Below are 20,000 nucleotides of genomic sequence, written 5' to 3'. Positions count from 1 at the left end.
ATAGGTCCGACGGTGGCCGGAGAAGGACAAGATTGGCAAAGGACGGCCATCTTGCCAGCAGCGCGGTCGCTAGGCAACAGGGGAGGGGGCGTGGCTGGCCTCGAATGGACGTGACATTTTCCTCATATAGTCAGATAAATAACAGATTATTATTATTCTATAGTAATTAAGACATATAACAGATGATTGTTGTTCTTCTCGTCGTTTCGCGGCCGCCATCTTGTTTCAGCCCCGTCGCCTGGCAACCGCGGCCGCCATCTTGTTTGAGGGCCGTCGCTAGGCAACGGCGGGGCCGGCGGCCATCTTGCTTGAGGCAACCCGACAGGAGAACGCGTATGGCGGCCGGCGAGGGCCAAACTTCCCCCCCTTTCTTTTTTTTTTCCCAAACGCGTCCTTCTTTTTCTTGTATTACAGACCCCCAAAGGGATGATTACGAATAGGAAGAATGCTAATGAATTAATTGATTAATTAATTAATTAATTAATTAATGGACTTTTGGGAGGCTCTCCTCGCCTTCTTCTCGACCACCTTGTTCTTGACGACCATGCTTAAAAGGAATAAAAATATTAATTAATTAATCAATCAATCAATTAATTAATCAATTAATTAATAATATTAATAATAATAATAATATTAATAATATTAATAATAATATTAATAATAATATTAATAATAATAACGATTAATAATAATCATAATATTCTTTATTAACGAGTTAATTAATTAATTAATTAATCAATTAATGGACTTTGGGGAACCTCCGCCCGGCTTCTTCTCGACCACCTTCTTCTTCTTGGTCCCTGATCAGCTTGAGGCCGCGGAAATTGAGTTGGGGTTGACGAGGATGCTTAAAAATAACCAAAATATTAATTGATGGATTGATTAATTAATCAATTAATCGAGTTTTTGGGAGGCTCCCCTCGGCTTTTTCTCGGTCCCTGATCAGCTTCAGGCCAGGGATATTTAGTTGGGGTTGACGACGATGCTTAAAAATAAATATTCTTTATTAACGAGTAAATTAAGTCATTAATTAATTAACGGGCTTTTTGGCGGCCCCCCTGGGCTTCTCCTCGACCGCCTTGCTCTTGTCCCTCGATCTCCTATTAGCTACGGTCGACGATTAATAATCGTAATATTAGCTACGGTCGACGATTAATAATCATAATATTCTTTATTAACGAATTAATTACTTAATTAATTAACGGGCTTTTAGGAGTCCCCCCTGGGCTTCTTCTCAACCGCCTTGCTCTTGTCCCTCCCGCCTGGGGATATTAGCTGCGGTCGACGACGATTAATAATAATCATAATATTCTTTATTAACGAGTTAATTAATTAATTAATTGATTAATTAATTATCAGACTTTTTGGCAGCCCCCCTGGGCTTCTTCTCGACCGCCTTGCTCTTGTCCCTCAATCTCCTATTAGCTACGGTCGACGATTAATAATCATAATATTAGCTACGGTCGACGATTAATAATCATAACATTCTTTATTAACGAATTAATTAAGTAATTAATTAATTAGTGGGCTTTTTGGCGGCCCTTCTGGGCTTCTTCTCGACTGCCTTGCTCTTCTCCCTCCCGCCTGGGAATATTAGCTGCGGTCGACGACGACAATTAATAATCATCGTATTCTTTATTAACGAGTTAATTAAGGAATTAATTAATTAACGGGCTTTTTGGCGGCCCCCCTGGGCTTCTTCTTCCCCACTTTCGTCTTGTCCCTCGATCTCCTCCCGCCTGGGGAGATTAGCTGCGGTCGAGGATGAATAATAAACATCATATTCTTTATTAACGAGTTAATTAAGGAATTAATTAATTAACGGGCTTTTTGGCGGCCCCCCTGGGCTTCTTCTTCACCACTTTCGTCTTGTCCCTCGATCTCCTCCCGCCTGGGGAGATTAGCTGCGGTCGAGGATGAATAATAAACATCATATTCTTTATTAACGAGTTAATTAACGAGTTAATTAATTAACGGGCTTTTTGGCGGCCCCCCTGGGCTTCTTCTTCACCACTTTCGTCTTGTCCCTCGATCTCCTCCCGCCTGGGGAGATTAGCTGCGGTCGAGGATGAATAATAAACATCATATTCTTTATTAACGAGTTAATTAACGAGTTAATTAATTAACGGGCTTTTTGGCGGCCCCCCTGGGCTTCTTCTTCACCACTTTCGTCTTGTCCCCAATCAGCTTCAGGCCTTGCTTCTTAATTTCCTCCCTTCCGGGAATATAGCTGTGGTCGATGTCGGCGAAATTAAAAGCCTCTGCCGGGAAATTATTAGAAATATTATTAGAAATATTAGAAATATGATTACCATTATTAGAAATCTTATTAAAAATATTATTACTATTAAAAAACCCCATTTTCCCCTATATGGGCCTGGCTAGGGCAAGAGAAGGCTGAGGAATAATATGAATATTCATGTCAGTGAATATGAATATTCATAAGATGCATATTAATAGTATTAATAAAATGAAGGCTTATTAATAATATGAATGGATATGAATATGATTCATATGAATAATAATGAATAATAATATAATAATGCTAATAAAATGAATGATTAGTAATGATATTAATAATATGAATGGATATGAATATGAATAGTATTAATAATATGAATAATAATGGCTAATAATATAGTAATGCTAATAAAAATGAATGCTTATTAATGATATTAATAATATGAATGGATATGAATATGAATAGTATTAATAATATGAATAATAATGGCTAATAATATAGTAATGCTAATAAAAATGAATGCTTATTAATGATATTAATAATATGAATAGATATGAATTCTCATTAATAATAATAATAGAATAATGCTAATAAAAATGAATGCTTATTAATGATATTAATAATATGAATGGATATGAATATGAATGCTTATTAATAATGGGAATGTTTATTAATAATGGTCATAAAATAAATGTTTGTTAATATTAATAATATGCTTTTTAATAATGTTAATAAAATGAATGCTTATTAATCATATTAGTAATATGAATAATATTAAAGTGAATATGTATTAATAATATTAGTAATATGAATGGATATGAATATGAGTAGTATTAATAATGTGAATAATTATTATGAATAATAAAACAAATGCTAATTAATAATAATAATGATGATGATTAATAATATTAAAGATGTGAATGCTTATTAATAATATTAATAAAATGGCTGATTAAGAATATGAATATGAATAGTATCAATAATGTGAAAGCTTATTAATATTAATGCTTATGAATATTAATAATATGAATGAATGAATATGAATAATATTAATGATGTGAATACTTGTTAATAATATTAACAATTTGAATGCTGATTGATATTAATAATGCAAATGCATATTATTAAAAATAGAAATGCATATTAATAATGTCAATAATATGAATAATAATATGTATGAATATGAATAATATTAATAAAGTAAATGCTTCTTAATAATATTAATAAAATGAATATGAGTAATAGGAATGTGGATTCTTATTAATAATAATAATTAAGTGCATGCTTATGAATAAAATGAATGCTTATTAATAACATTAATAATATGAATGCTTATTGATAATATTGATAATAGGAATACTTATTAATGATATTAATGAAATGGGAGCTTATTAATAAAGTGAAAGCTTATTAATAAAGCGAATGCTTATTAATAATATTGAGAATATGAATGCTTATTAATAATATTAATGGAATGAAAGCTTATTAATAAAGGGAATGCTTCTTAATAAAACAAAGGCTTATTAATAATATGAATAATATGAATGTGTATTAATAATATTGATAATATGAATGCTTATAAATAATATTAATGAAAGGAAAGCTTATTAATAAAGCGAATGCTTATTAATAAAATGAATAATATGAATGCTTATTAATAATATGAATAATATGAATGCTTATTAATAATATTGAGAATATGAATGTATTAATAATATTAATGAAAGGAAAGCTTATTAATAAAGGGAATGCTTCTTAATAAAACGAAGGCTTATTATTAATAATACGAATAATACGAATAATCCGGGAACCGTAGCGCCGGCCCGGCGCACCTTGGATGTCTTAATTAATAAAGTGAATGCTTATTAATAATATTGAGAATATGAATGCTTATTAATAATATTAATGGAATGAAAGCTTATTAAGAAAGGGAATGCTTATTAATAAAATGAATGCTTATTCAAAATATTAATAATATTAACGAAAGGAAAGCTTATAACGAAAGGGAATGCTTCTTAATAAAACGAAGGCTTATTAATAATATAAATAATATGAATGTGTATTAATAATATTGATAATATGAATGCTTATAAATAATATTAACGAAAGGAAAGCTTATTAATAAAGTGAATGCTTATTAATAAAATGAATAATATGAATGCTTATTAATAATATGAATAATATGAATGCTTATTAATAATATTGAGAATATGAATGTATTAATAATATTAATGAAAGGAAAGCTTATTAATAAAGGGAATGCTTCTTAATAAAACGAAGGCTTATTATTAATAACATGAATAATACGAATAATCCGGGAACCGTAGCGCCGGTGCACCTCGGACGTCTTAATTAATAAAGTGAATGCTTATTAGTAAAATGAATGCTTATTAATAATATTGATAATACGAATCGTATTGATATTGATAATACGAATGCGTATTAATAATATTAATGGAATGAAAGCTTATTAATAAAGCAAATGCTTATTAATAATATTAATAATATGATTGCTTGTTATTAATGTCAATAAAGTGAATGCTTATTAATAATATGAATGGAATGAAAGCTTATTAATAAAGTGAATGCTTCTTAATAAAATGAATGCTTATTAATAACATGAATAATACGAATAATATGAATAATACGAATAATACGGGAACCGTAGCGCCGGCGCACCTCGGACGTCTTAATTAATAAAGCGAATGCTTATTAATAATATTGAGAATATGAATGTATTAATAATATTAACGAAAGGAAAGCTTCTTAAGAAAGGGAATGCTTCTTAATAAAACGAAGGCTTATTATTAATAACATGAATAATACGAATAATCCGGGAACCGTAGTGCCGGCGCACCTTGGACGTCTTAATTAATAAAGTGAATGCTTATTAGTAAAATGAATGCTTATTAATAATATTGATAATACGAATGCGTACTAATAATATTAATGAAAGGAAAGCTTATTAATAAAGTGAATGCTTCTTAATAAAATGAATGCTTATTAATAACATGAATAATACGAATAATATGAATAATACAAATAATCCGGGAACCGTAGCGCCGGCGCACCTCGGACGTCTTAATTAATAAAGTGAATGCTTATTAGTAAAATGAATGCTTATTAATAATATTGATAACATGAATGCGTATTAATAATATTAATGAAAGGAAAGCTTATTAATAAAGCGAATGCTTCTTAATAATATTAATAATATGAATGCTTCTTATTAATGTCACTAAAGCGAATGCTTATTAATAATATGAATGCTTATTCAAAATATTAAGAATATTAACGAAAGGAAAGCTTATAACGAAAGGGAATGCTTCTTAATAAAACGAAGGCTTATTAATAATAACACGAATAATACGAATAATACGAATAATACGAATCATCCGGGAACCGTAGCGCCGGCGCACCTCGCACGTCTTCGTCGTCCTCAAAGGCGATCCTCAGGTTCTGGCCTTCCTCCCGGGTACTTTCTTCCAGAACGTTCCGCACCTGGACGAAGGTCTGCCGAGACATTAAGTATGAGCTCGTTATTAATTAATTAATTCATTAATTAATTAGCGGGTTCTTCTCTGCTCTCCTCTCAAGGCTCATATACCCAGTGTGAAGAAGAAGAAGAAGATGGAGACCTTCCTATGTAGTCTGGCGCCCGGCGCTACAATTCCCGGCCGATCTCTTCCTGCGCCCGGCGCTACAATTCCCGGCCGATCTCTTCCTGCGCCCGGCGCTACAATTCCCAACCTGCCTGCCTGCGCCTGGCGCTACAGTTCCCAGCCGATCTCTTCCTGCGCCTGGCGCTACAGTTCCCAGCCTATCTCTTCCTGTGTCTGGCGCTACAGTTCCCAGCCTATCTCTTCCTGTGTCTGGCGCTACAGTTCCCAGCCTATCTCTTCCTGTGTCTGGCGCTACAGTTCCCAGCCTATCTCTTCCTGTGTCTGGCGCTACAGTTCCCAGCCTATCTCTTCCTGTGTCTGGCGCTACAGTTCCCAGCCTATCTCTTCCTGTGTCTGGCGCTACAGTTCCCAGCCTATCTCTTCCTGTGTCTGGCGCTACAGTTCCCAGCCTATCTCTTCCTGTGTCTGGCGCTACAGTTCCCAGCCGATCTCTTCCTGCGCCTGGCGCTACAGTTCCCAGCCTATCTCTTCCTGTGTCTGGCGCTACAGTTCCCAGCCTATCTCTTCCTGTGTCTGGCGCTACAGTTCCCAGCCTATCTCTTCCTGTGTCTGGCGCTACAGTTCCCAGCCTATCTCTTCCTGTGTCTGGCGCTACAGTTCCCAGCCTATCTCTTCCTGTGTCTGGCGCTACAGTTCCCAGCCTATCTCTTCCTGTGTCTGGCGCTACAGTTCCCAGCCGATCTCTTCCTGCGCCTGGCGCTACAGTTCCCAGCCTATCTCTTCCTGTGTCTGGCGCTACAGTTCCCAGCCTATCTCTTCCTGTGTCTGGCGCTACAGTTCCCAGCCGATCTCTTCCTGCGCCTGGCGCTACAGTTCCCAGCCTATCTCTTCCTGTGTCTGGCGCTACAGTTCCCAGCCTATCTCTTCCTGTGTCTGGCGCTACAGTTCCCAGCCGATCTCTTCCTGCGCCTGGCGCTACAGTTCCCAGCCTAGCTCTTCCTGCGCCTGGCGCTACAGTTCCCGGCCGATCTCTTCCTGCGCCTGGCGCTACAGTTCCCAGCTTAGCTCTTCCCGCGCCTGGCGCTACAGTTCCCAGCCGAGCTCTTCCTGCGCCTGGCGCTACAGTTCCCAGCCTGTCTGTCTTTCTGCGCCTTGCGCTACAATTCCCATCCCGTCCATCTTCTGGCGCCTTGCGCTACAATTCCCACCTCATCGGTATGCTTGCGCCTGGCGCTCCACTTCCCAACCTGTCTGTATCCCTGCACCTGGTGCTACAGTTCCCACCCTCTGGCTTCCGGCGCCTGGCGCTACAGTTCCCATCCTGCCCGTCTTCCTGCGCCTGGCGCTACAATTCCCAGTCTGTCCGCCTTCCTGCGCCTGACGCTACTATTCCCAGCATGCCTTTCTTTCTGCGCCTAGCGCTCCAGTTCCCAGCACATTGGTCTCCCTGCGCCTGGCGCTACAGTTCCCATCCTGCCCGTCTCCCTGCGCCTGGCGCTACAATTCCCACCCTGTCCCTCTCACGGCGCCTGGCGCTCCAGCGCTACGTTTCCCGCACCTCATTGGTCTCCTCCTTGCTGAAGTCCAGGCGCAGGGAGGGCTGGGCCGCCACCTGCAGGAGGTGCACCAGGCGCCCCTCGCAGAACTGGAGTTTCCGGAAGACGTCCCAGGACTCGCCCCGAAAATCCTCCTGGGGGGAAAAGGAGGGGGAACCATAGTACGGAGTAATGGGAACTGTAGTACGACGCACTGGGAACTATAGTATGACTCACTGGGAATTATAGTACGGGAACTATAGTATGGCTCACTGGGAACTATAGTACGGCTCACTGGGAATTATAGTGCAGAGCACTGGGAACTATAGTATGGCTCACTGGGAACTATGGTATGGTGCACTGGGTGCTATTGTTTGTAGCACTGGGAACTATAGTATGGCTCACTGGGAACTATAGTATGGTGCACTGGGTACTATTGTTTGTCGCACTGGGAACTATAGTATGGCTCACTGGGAACTATGGTATGGTGCACTGGGTGCTATTGTTTGTCGCACTGGGAACTATAGTATGGCTCACTGGGAACTATAGTATGGTGCACTGGGTACTATTGTTTGTCGCACTGGGAACTATAGTATGGCTCACTGGGAACTATGGTATGGTGCACTGGGTGCTATTGTTTGTAGCACTGGGAACTATAGTATGGCTCACTGGGAACTATAGTATGGTGCACTGGGTACTATTGTTTGTCGCACTGGGAACTATAGTATGGCTCACCGGGAACTATAGTATGGCGCACCAGGAAATATACTATGGCTCACTAGGAACTATAGTACGGCGCACTGGGAACCATAGTACGGCTCACTGGGAATTATAGTACAGAGAACTGGGAACTATAGTATGGCTCACTGGGAATTATAGTACGGGAACTATAGTATGGCTCACTGGGAACTATAGTATGGTGCACTGGGTACTATTGTTTGTAGCACTGGGAACTATAGTATGGCTCACTGAGAACTATAGTATGGCACACCCTGAACTATAGGATGGAGTTCTGTGAACTATAGCACGGCGCACTGGGAACTATAGTACGGCTCACTGGGAATTATAGTGCAGAGCACTGGGAACTATAGTATGGCTCACCAGGAACTATAGTATGAATAAATGGGAACTATAGTATGAAGCGCCAGCAAATAAACTCTGGCTCACTGGGAAATATAGTACGGGAACTATAGTATAGCTCGTCGGGAACTATAGTATGGCTCACTGGGAACTATAGTATGGTGCACTGGGTACTATTGTTTGTAGCACTGGGAACTATAGGATGGCACACCCTGAACTATAGGATGAACTATAGCACGGCGCACTGGGAAGTATAGTACGGCTCACTGGGAATTATAGTACAGAGCACTGGGAACTATAGTATGGCTCACTGGGAATTATAGTACGGGAACTATAGTATGGCTAACTGGGAACTATAGTATGGTGCACTGGGTGCTATTGTTTGTAGCACTGGGAACTATAGTATGGCTCGTTGGGAACTATAGTATGGCACACCCTGAACTATAGGATGGAGTTCTGTGAACCATAGTATGGCGCACTGGGAACTATAGTACGGCTCACTGGGAATTATAGTACAGAGCACTGGGAACTATAGCATGGCTCACTGGGAAATATAGTACGGGAACTATAGTATGGCTCACTGGGAACTATAGTATGGTGCACTGGGTGCTATTGTTTGTAGCACTGGGAACTATAGTATGGCTCACTGGGAACTATAGTATGGCACACCATGAACTATAGGATGGAGTTCTGTGAACTATAGCACGGCGCACTGGGAACTATAGTACGGCTCACTGGGAATTATAGTACACAGCACTGGTAACTATAGTATGGCTCACTGGGAATTATAGTACGGGAACTATAGTATGGCTCACCGGGAACTATAGTATGAATAAAGGGAAACTATAGTATGAAGCGCCAGCAAATAAACTCTGGCTCACTGGGAAATATAGTACGGGAACTATAGTATAGCTCGTCGGGAACTATAGTATGGCTCACTGGGAACTATAGTACGGCTCACTGGGAATTATAGTACAGAGCACTGGGAACTATAGTGTGGCTCACCGGGAACTATAGTATGGCGCACTGCGTACTATTGTTTGTCGCACTGGGAACTATAGTATGGCTCACCGGGAACTATAGTATGAATAAATGGGAACTATAGTATGGCTCACTGGGAAATATAGTATGGCTCATTGGGAACCATAGTATGGGAACTATAGTATAGTCCACTGGGAATTATAGTATGGCTCACTGGGAAATATAATATGGATAAATGGGAACTATAGTATGGAGCTCCTGGAAATATACTATGGCTAATGGGAACTGCAGTACGGTGCACTGGGAACTATAGTATGGCTAACTGGGAATCATAGTATGGCTAACTGGGAACTATAGTATGGAGCACCAGGAAATATACTAGGGCTCACTGGGAACTATAGTATGGCTCACTGGGAATTATAGTACAGAGCACTGGGAACTATAGTATGGCTCACTGGGAAATATAGTATGGATAAATGGGAATTATAGTATGGAACACCAGGAAATATACTAGGGCTCACTGGGACCTATAGTATGGCTCACTGGGAATTATAGTATGGCTCACTGGGAACTATAGTATGGCTCACTGGGAACCATAGTATGGCTCACTGGGAACTATAGTATGACTCACTGGGAACCATAGTATGGCTCACTGGGAACTATAGTATGGTGCACTGGGAACCATAGTATGGCTCACTGGGAACTATAGTATGGTGCAGTGGGAACCATAGTATGGCTCACTGGGATGTATAGCATGGGAACTATAGTATACCCTACTGGGATCTATACTATACCCCACCGGGAACCATAGTACGACTCGCTGGGAACTATAGCGCGCACCCTGCAAACTAGAGTTCCCACACGGCGCGAGCCCAAACTACAGTTCCCAGCACCCATGGGAACTATAGTGTGGCCCACTGGGACCTATAGGACTATAGTACAGCCCACTGGGAACTATAGGGCAGCTCCCTGGGAACTATAGTGCGCACCCGGCAAACTACAGTTCCCACATTGAACCAGCAACGCGACACGGCGCGTGCCCAAACTACAGTTCCCAGCACCCATGGGAACTATAGTGTGGCCTACTGGGACCTATAGGGCTATAGTACAGCCCACTGGGAACTATAGGGCAGCTCCCTGGGAACTATAGTGCGCACCCGGCAAACTACAGTTCCCACATTGAACCAGAACTGCGACACGGCGCGTGCCCAAACTACAGTTCCCAGCACCCATGGGAACTATAGTGTGGCCTACTGGGAACTATAGGGCTATAGTACAGCCCACTGGGAACTATAGGGCAGCTCCCTGGGAACTATAGTGCGCACCCGGCAAACTACAGTTCCCACATTGAAACAGAACCGCGACACGGCGCATGCCCAAACTACAGTTCCCAGCACCCATGGGAACTATAGTGTGGCCCACTGGGAACTATAGGGCTATAGCACAGCCCACTGGGAACTATAGGGCAGCCCACTGGGAACTATAGTGCAGCTCACTGGGAACTATAGTGCGCACCCGGCAAACTACAGTTCCCACATTGAAACAGAACGACACGGCGCGTGCCCAAACTACAGTTCCCAGCACCCATGGGAACGATAGTGTGGCCTACTGGGAACTATAGGGCTATAGTACAGCCCACTGGGAACTATAGGGCAGCTCACTGGGAACTATAGTGCGCACCCGGCAAACTACAGTTCCCACATTGAACCAGAACTGCGGCACGGCGCCTTTGGGAACCGTAGTTTCCCTACCTGCCCGGCCACCTGGACGCCGCACAGCCGCACGGCCAGGTTGTTGACTCCGTTCTCGAAATGCAGCAGCAGCTCCTGGCTGTGGGAAACGTAGCGCTGGGCCGCCGCCAGGCGCCGGGTCTCCTCCTCCAAGGCGGCGCCCAGTTCCTCCGCCAGCTTCTGGGAGCTGCGGGAGAAAACACGGCGCCCGGTTTTCATTGGGCGGACCTGAGGAACTCCCTGCCCCAGGACGAGATGGGGACTCGAACCCGCTACCTGAGGGCGCCCGGCGCCGGGTGGAACTTCAACTCGGCGCGTTCCAGTTCCAAAGCCTTGAGGCGGGACTGGAGTTCCCGCCGGCGCCGTTCGCACTCGGCAATCTGCTGGCGCAGGTCCTCTTCCGACCGGCGCTGCGCCAGGAAGCGCCCGGCGATGTCCTGCGGGGAGGAAATCGGGCATGGGTGGTTGATTGGCGGGTCGGAGCCGTTATTATTATTATTATTATTATTATTATTATTATTATTATTATTACTATTCCTATTATTATTATTATTGGAATTAGAATTATTAGTATTATTAGTACTGTATTATTAGTATTATTAGTATTATTATTATTTCTTCTTCTTCTTCATTATTATTATTTACAGCCAATTTTATTTATTATTATTATTATTATTATTATTATTATTATTATTATTATTACTACTACTACTACTACTTATTATTATTATTGGAATTAGAATTATTAGTATTATTAGTACTGTATTATTAGTATTATTAGTATTATTATTATTTCTTCTTCTTCTTCATTATTTACAGCCAATTTTATTTTATTATTATTATTATTATTATTATTATTATTATTATTATTATTACTACTATTATTATTATTGGAATTAGAATTATTAGTATTATTAGTACTGTATTATTAGTATTATTAGTATTATTATTATTATTTCTTCTTCTTCTTCATTATTATTTGCAGCCAATTTTATTTATTTATTTATTATTATTATTATTATTATTATTATTACTACTACTACTATTATTATTATTGGAATTAGAATTATTAGTATTATTATTACTGTATTATTAGTATTATTAGTATTATTATTATTATTTCTTCTTCTTCTTCATTATTATTTGCAGCCAATTTTATTTAATTATTATTATTATTATTATTATTATTATTATTATTATTATTATTATTGCTACTACTACTACTATTATTATTATTATTATTGGAATTAGAATTATTAGTATTATTAGTACTGTATTATTAGTATTATTAGTATTATTATTATTTCTTCTTCTTCTTCTTCTTCATTATTATTTACAGCCAATTTTATTTATTTATTATTCTTATTCTTATTCTTATTATTAGTATTATTATTATTTCTTCTTCTTCTTCTTCTTCTTCTTCTTCTTCTTCTTTATTTACAGCCAATTAGTAGTATTAGTATTAGTATTATTAGTATTATTAGTATTTCTTCTTCTTCTTCATTATTATTATTTACAGCCAATTATTAAGGTATTATTGATTATTGATTGGTGGGTCGAATCCTTTATTATTATTATTAGTAGTAGTAGTATTAGAATTATTAGTATTATTAGTATTATTAGTATTAGTATTATTTCTTCTTCTTTATTATTATTTACAGCCAATTTATTATTATTATTATTATTATTATCATTATTATTATTATTATTATTATTATTATTACTTCTTTTTCTTTATTATTATTCACAGCCAATTATTAGGGTATTATTGATTATTGATTATTGATTGGCAGGTCGAAGCTTTTCTTCTTCTTATTTCTTCTTCTTTATTCTTATTTGCAGCCAATTATTAGGGTATTATTGATTATTGATTGGTGGGTCGAAACCTTTATTATTACTATTATTATTATTATTATTATTATTATTATTATTATTATTATTATTTCTTCATCATTATTTGCAACCAATTATTAGGTTTTTATTGATTATTGATTTATTATTATTATTATTATTATTATTATTATTATTATTATTATTATTATTATTTTATTACGAACCAATTATTAGGTTTTTATTGAGAACTGTTTATTGATTTATTATTATTGTTGTTGTTGTTGTTGTTAGTACATAACAGTAATAATAATAATAATAATAATAATTATTATTATTCTTATTCTTATTCTTATTCTTATTCTTATTCTTATTCTTTATTATTATTATTATTATTATTATTATTATTATTATTATTATTATTTCTTCTTCATTATTTGCAACCAATTATTAGGTTATTATTGATTATTATTATTATTATTATTATTATTATTTCATTAAGAACCAATTATTAGGTTTTTATAGAGAAATGATTATTGATTTATTATTGTTGTTGTTGTTAGTACATAACAATTATCATTATTATTATTATTATTATTATTATTATTATTATTAATTATTTTATTACAAACCAATTATTAGGTTTTTATTAAGAATTGATTATTGATTTATTATTGTTGTTGTTGTTGTTGTTAGTAGATAATAATAATAATAATAATAACAATAATAATAACAATAACAATAATAATAATAATAATAATAATAATAATAATAATAATTCATTATCGGGCGCGGGAACTACCGTACCCAGAGGTGGGAGCATTGGACGGCCGCCTTGATCTTCTCCACTTCCATGGTCACCAGGCTTTGGTACTCAACCTGAGCCTTGGAGGCTTCCAGCCGGGCGCCTAGGGGAGAGAAAGAGAGGAGCTGACCGGGCGCCGGGCGCTACAACTCCCAAGCCCAGCAGCGCGCTGCAACCCCCAGGAGGCGGCCGGGCACCGGGCGCTACAACTCCCAGGAGGGGACTGGGGGCCGCGTGCTACAACTCCCAGGAGACCGGGCGCCGGGCGCTAGAACTCCCAGGAGGGGACTGGGGGCCGCATGCTACAACTCCCAGGTGACCGGGCGCTGGGCGCTACAACTCCCAGGAGAGGACCGGGCGCCAGGCGCTACAACTCCCAAGCCCATCAGTGCACTACAACTCCCAGGAGGGGACTGGGGGCCGCATGCTACAACTCCCAGGTGACCCGGCGCTGGGTGCTACAACTCCCAGGAGGGGACTGGGGGCCGCGTGCTACAACTCCCAGGTGACCGGGCGCCAAGCGCTACAACTCCCAGGAGGGGACTGGGTGCCGCGTGCTACAACTCCCAGGTGACCGGGCGCCAGGCGCTACAACTCCCAGGAGGGGACTGGGGGCCGCGTGCTACAACTCCCAGGTGACCGGGCGCTGGGCGCTACAACTCCCAGGAGGGACTGGGGGCCGCATGCTACAACTCCCAGGTGACCGGGCGCTGGGCGCTACAACTCCCAGGAGGGGACTGGGTGCCGCGTGCTACAACTCCCAGGTGACCGGGCGCTGGGCGCTACAACTCCCAGGAGGTATCAGGCGTCGGGCGCTACAACTCCCAAGCCCAGCAGCGCGCTACAACCCCCAGGAGGCGACCGGGCGCCGGGCGCTACAACTCCCAGGAGGGGACCGGGCGCCAGGCACTACAACTCCCAAGCCCAACAGCGCGCTGCAACTCCCAGGAGGCGACCGGGCGCCAGGCCCTACAACTCCCAGGAGGGGACCGGGCACCAGGCACTACAACTCCCAAGCCCAACAGCGCGCTGCAACCCCCAGGAGGCGACCAGGCGCCAGGCGCTACAACTCCCAGGAGGGGACCGGGCGCCAGGCGCTACAACTCCCAAGCCCAACAGCGCGCTGCAACCCCCAGGAGGTGACCGGGCGCCAGGCGCTACAACTCCCAGGAGGGGACCGGGCGCCAGGCGCTATAACTCCCAAGCCCAACAGCGCGCTGCAACCCCCAGGCTGCGGCCGGGCGCCAGGCGCTACAACTCCCAGGAGGGGACTGGGGGCCGCGTGCTACAACTCCCAGGTGACCGGGCGCTGGGCGCTACAACTCCCAGGAGGTATCAGGCGCCGGGCGCTACAACTCCCAAGCCCAGCAGCGCGCAACAACCCCCAGGAGGCGACCGGGCGCCGGGCGCTACAACTCCCAGGAGGGGACTGGGGGCCGCGTGCTACAACTCCCAGGTGACCGGGCGCCAGGCGCTACAACTCCCAGGAGGGGACTGGGTGCCGCGTGCTACAACTCCCAAGCCCATCAGCGCGCTACAACCCCCAGGAGGCGGCCGGGCGCCAGGCGCTACAACTCCCAGGAGGGGACTGGGGGCCGCGTGCTACAACTCCCAGGTGACCGGGCGCTGGGCGCTACAACTCCCAGGAGGTATCAGGCGTCGGGCGCTACAACTCCCAAGCCCAGCAGCGCGCTACAACTCCCAGGAGGCGACCGGGCGCCGGGCGCTACAACTCCCAGGAGGGGACTGGGTGCCACGTGCTGCAACTTCCAGGTGACCGGGCGCTGGGCGCTACAACTCCCAGGAGGGGACTGGGGGCCGCGTGCTACAACTCCCAGGTGACCGGGCGCTGGGCGCTACAACTCCCAGGAGCTATCGGGCGCCAGGCGCTACAACTCCCAGGAGGTATCGGGCGTCGGGCGCTACAACTCCCAAGCCCATCAGCGCACTACAACCCCCAGGAGGCGGCCGGGCGCCAGGCGCTACAACTCCCAGGAGGGGACTGGGTACCGCGTGCTACAACTCCCAGGTGACCAGGCGCTGGGCGCTACAACTCCCAGGAGGTATTAGGCGTCGGGCGCTACAACTCCCAAGCCCATCAGCGCGCTGCAACCCCCAGGAGGCGACCGGGCGCCAGGCGCTACAACTCCCAGGAGGGGACCGGACGCCAGGCGCTACAACTCCCAAGCCCATCAGCGCGCTACAACCCCCAGGAGGCGACCGGGCGCCAGGCGCTACAACTCCCAGGAGGGGACCGGACGCCAGGCGCTACAACTCCCAAGCCCAACAGCGCGCTACAACTCCCAAGCGTTAACCCTCTCATAAAGGAAGGAAAGAATGTGACTGGGCGCCCTTGGTGGAGGGAGCAGGGTGACCGGGGGCCAGGCGCTACAACTCCCAGGAGGGGACTGGGTGCCGCGTGCTACAACTCCCAGGTGACCGGGCGCTGGGCGCTACAACTCCCAGGAGGTATCAGGCGCCGGGCGCTACCACTCCCAAGCCCAACAGCGCGCTACAACTCCCAAGCGGGACGGGGGACCTCTCATAAATGAAGGAAAGAAGGTGACAGGGCGCCGTGTGCTACAACTTCCAGGTGACCGGGCGCCAGGCGCTACAACTCCCAGGAGGGGACTGGGGGCCGTGTGCTACAACTCCCAGGTGCCCGGGCGCTGGGCGCTACAACTCCCAGGAGGTATCGGGCGTCGGGCGCTACAACTCCCAAGCCCAACAGTGCGCTACAACTCCCAGGAGGTGACCGGGCGCCGCGTGCTACAATTCCCAGGTGTCCGGGCGCCGGGCGCTACAACTCCCAGGAGGGGACTGGGTGCCGCGTGCTACAACTTCCAGGTGACCGGGCGCTGGGCGCTACAACACCCAGGAGGTATCAGGCGCCGGGCGCTACAACTCCCAAGCCCAACAGCGCGCTACAACTCCCAGGTGGTGGGAGTTGTAGCACCAGGGAGGGCAAATCCATATCCCAGTGTCCTTTAGGGAAGGGCGCGACCGGGCGCCGGGCGCTACAACTCCCGGGGGGTTACCAGTCGCCTCGCGCTACAACTCCCAGGTCATGACCAGTCACTGCGCGCTATTACTCCCAGTAGGTGACCAGTCACCTCGCGCTACAACTCCCAGGCGCTGCCCAGCCGCTGTGCGCTACAACTCCCAGGTGGTGACCAGTCGCCTCGCACTACAACTCCCAGGCGCTGCCCGGCCGCTGTCCCCTACAACTCCCAGGTCATGACCAGTCGCCTCGCGCTACGACTCCCAGGCGGTGACCAGCCGCTGTGCGCTACAACTCCCAGGTGGTGACCAGTCGCCTCGCGCTACAACTCCCAAGCGCTGCCCAGCCGCTGTGCGCTACAACTCCCAGGTGATGACCAGTCGCCTCACGCTACAACTCCCAGGTGGTGACCAGTCGCCTCGCGCTGCAACTCCCAGGTGGTGACCAGTCGCCTCGCGCTGCAACTCCCAGGTGGTGACCAGTCGCCTCGCGCTACAACTCCCAGGTGGTGACCAGTCGCCTCACGCTACAACTCCCAGGTGATGACCAGTCGCCTCACGCTACAACTCCCAGGTGGTGACCAGTCGCCTCACGCTACAACTCCCAGGTGGTGACCAGTCGCCTCGCGCTGCAACTCCCAGGTGGTGACCAGTCGCCTCGCGCTACAACTCCCAGGTGGTGACCAGTCGCCTCACGCTACAACTCCCAGGTGGTGACCAGTCGCCTCGCGCTGCAACTCCCAGGTCATGACCAGTCGCCTCGCGCTGCAACTCCCAGGTGGTGACCAGTCGCCTCGCGCTACAACTCCCAGGTGGTGACCAGTCGCCTCGCGCTACAACTCCCAGGCGCTGCCCAGCCGCTGTCCCCTACAACTCCCAGGTGGTGACCAGGCGCCTCGCGCTACAACTCCCAGGTGGTGACCAGGCGCCTCGCGCTACAACTCCCAGGTCATGACCAGTCACCGCGCGCTGTAACTCCCTGGTGGTGACTAGTCGCCTCGCGCTACAACTCCCAGGTGGTGACCAGTCGCCTCACGCTACAACTCCCAGGCGCTGCCCGGCCGCTGTCCCCTACAACTCCCAGGTGGTGACCAGTCGCCTCGCGCTACAACTCCCAGGTCATGACCAGTCACCGCGCGCTATAACTCCCTGGTGGTGACTAGTCGCCTCGCGCTACAACTCCCAGGTGGTGACCAGTCGCCTCACGCTACAACTCCCAGGCGCTGCCCAGCCGCTGTGCGCTACAACTCCCAGGTGATGACCAGGTGTCACGCGCTACAACTCGCAGGTGGTGACCAGTCGCCTCGCGCTACAACTCCCAGGCGCTGCCCAGCCGCTGCGCGCTACAACTCCCAGGTGGTGACCAGGTGTCACGCGCTACAACTCCCAGTAGGTGACCAGTCGCCTCGCGCTACAACTCCCAGGCGCTGCCCGGCCGCTGTGCGCTACAACTCCCAGGTCATGACCAGTCACCACGCGCTACAACTCCCAGGTGGTGACCAGCCGCTGCGCGCTACAACTCCCAGGTCATGACCAGTCGTCTCGCGCTACAACTCCCAGGCGCTGCCCAGCCGCTGTGCGCTACAACTCCCAGGTGGTGACCAGTTGCCTCGCGCAACAACTCCCAAGCGCTGCCCAGCCGCTGTGCGCTACAACTCCCAGGTGATGACCAGTCGCCACGCGCTACAACTCCCAGTAGGTGACCAGTCGCCTCACGCTACAACTCCCAGGTGGTGACCAGTTGCCTCGCGCTACAACTCCCAGGTCATGACCAGTCGCCACGCGCTACAACTCCCAGGTCATGACCAGTCACCGCGCGCTATAACTCCCAGGTGGTGACCAGTCGCCTCGCGCTACAACTCCCAGGTGGTGTCCAGTCGCCTCGCGCTACAACTCCCAGGTGGTGACCAGTCGCCTCGCGCTACAACTCCCAGGTCATGACCAGTCACCGTGCGCTACAACTCCCAGGTCATGACCAGTCACCTCGCGCTACAACTCCCAGGCGCTGCCCAGCCGCTGTGCGCTACAACTCCCAGGTGGTGACCAGTCGCTTCATGCTACAACTCCCAGGCGCTGCCCAGCCGCCGTGCGCTACAACTCCCAGGTAGTGACCAGGTGTCACGCGCTACAACTCCCAGGAGGGGAAATCCACATCCCAGTGTCCTTGCGCTACAACTCCCGGGCGCTGCCCAGCCGCTGTGCGCTACAACTCCCAGGTCATGACCAGTCGCCTCGCGCTACAACTCCCAGGCGCTGCCCAGCCGTTGTGCGCTACAACTCCCAGAAGGTGACCAGTCGCCACGCGCTACAACTCCCAGGAGGGGAAATCCACATCCCAGTGTCCTTGCGCTACAACTCCCGGGCGCCCCTTCCTTACCTCTCGCCCCCTCGCGGCCCATCAGGGTGGGGAAGTCCATGTCGCGCCGGCCTTGCTGGAGAGAGCAGAGGGCAGGGGTTAGAGCGGCGCCCGGTCCCGGCGCTACGGTTCCCGCGCTACGTTTCCCAAAGCGGGCGCCTCACCAGGGTGCGGCGGTGGCGCTCGGTGGCCTCCTTGGTGCGGATCCTCTCGATCTGCTTCTTCTGGGCGCTGAGGGAGTTGTCCCGGTACTTCTTCTCGGCCACCAGCTCCGTCTCCGTGCGCAGCATGTCGGCCTGCCATTCAGGATTCTCCGTTCATTATTATTATTAATTAAATAATAATAATAGTAATAATAATAATAATTGCTTAATAATGCTTAAAATATAATTAAGTATATAATATACAATGTGATGTGATGTGATAGATATGATCAATATAATATAATATAATATAATATAATATAATATAATATAATATAATATAATATAATATAATATAATATAATATAATATAATATAATATAATATAATATAAGTGATGTGATAGATATGATCAATATAATATAATATAATATAATATAATATAATATAATATAATATAATATAATATAATATAATATAATATAATATAATATAAGTGATGTGATGTGATAGATATGATCAATATATTATATTATATGATATATTATATGATATGATGTGATGTGATAGATATGATCAATATAATATAATATAATATAATATAATATAATGTAATGTAATGTAATGTAATGTAATATAATATAATATAATATAATATAATATAATATAATATAA

At 45.2% G+C, this 20,000-nt stretch overlaps 1 protein-coding gene across 1 annotated transcript in view; it reads right to left on the bottom strand.

Annotated features, from left to right (window-relative positions):
* Nucleotides 1–2,118: 2,118 nt before the first annotated feature.
* The window catches only part of CCDC183 (coiled-coil domain containing 183), a gene marked incomplete at its 3' end in the record, with an annotated part of 29,239 nt that continues 11,357 nt past the window's right edge, over nucleotides 2,119–20,000 (bottom strand). The window contains exons 7-14 of the mRNA XM_081848514.1: nucleotides 19,347–19,478; nucleotides 19,204–19,258; nucleotides 13,829–13,929; nucleotides 11,468–11,628; nucleotides 11,213–11,378; nucleotides 7,424–7,555; nucleotides 5,662–5,755; nucleotides 2,119–2,261 (exon numbers count right to left, since the gene is read on the bottom strand). Of these exons, the coding sequence (XP_081704640.1) occupies nucleotides 2,119–2,261; nucleotides 5,662–5,755; nucleotides 7,424–7,555; nucleotides 11,213–11,378; nucleotides 11,468–11,628; nucleotides 13,829–13,929; nucleotides 19,204–19,258; nucleotides 19,347–19,478 (984 nt within the window). The remainder of the gene's footprint in view (nucleotides 2,262–5,661; nucleotides 5,756–7,423; nucleotides 7,556–11,212; nucleotides 11,379–11,467; nucleotides 11,629–13,828; nucleotides 13,930–19,203; nucleotides 19,259–19,346; nucleotides 19,479–20,000) is intronic.

The sequence above is a fragment of the Podarcis erhardii genome (genome assembly GCF_964252035.2).
Source record: "Podarcis erhardii genome assembly, chromosome: Z".
Taxonomy (NCBI): Eukaryota; Metazoa; Chordata; class Lepidosauria; order Squamata; family Lacertidae; genus Podarcis; species Podarcis erhardii.
The sequence above is the reverse complement of the archived record's forward strand: the minus strand, read 5'-3'. Positions and strand labels throughout refer to the sequence as shown.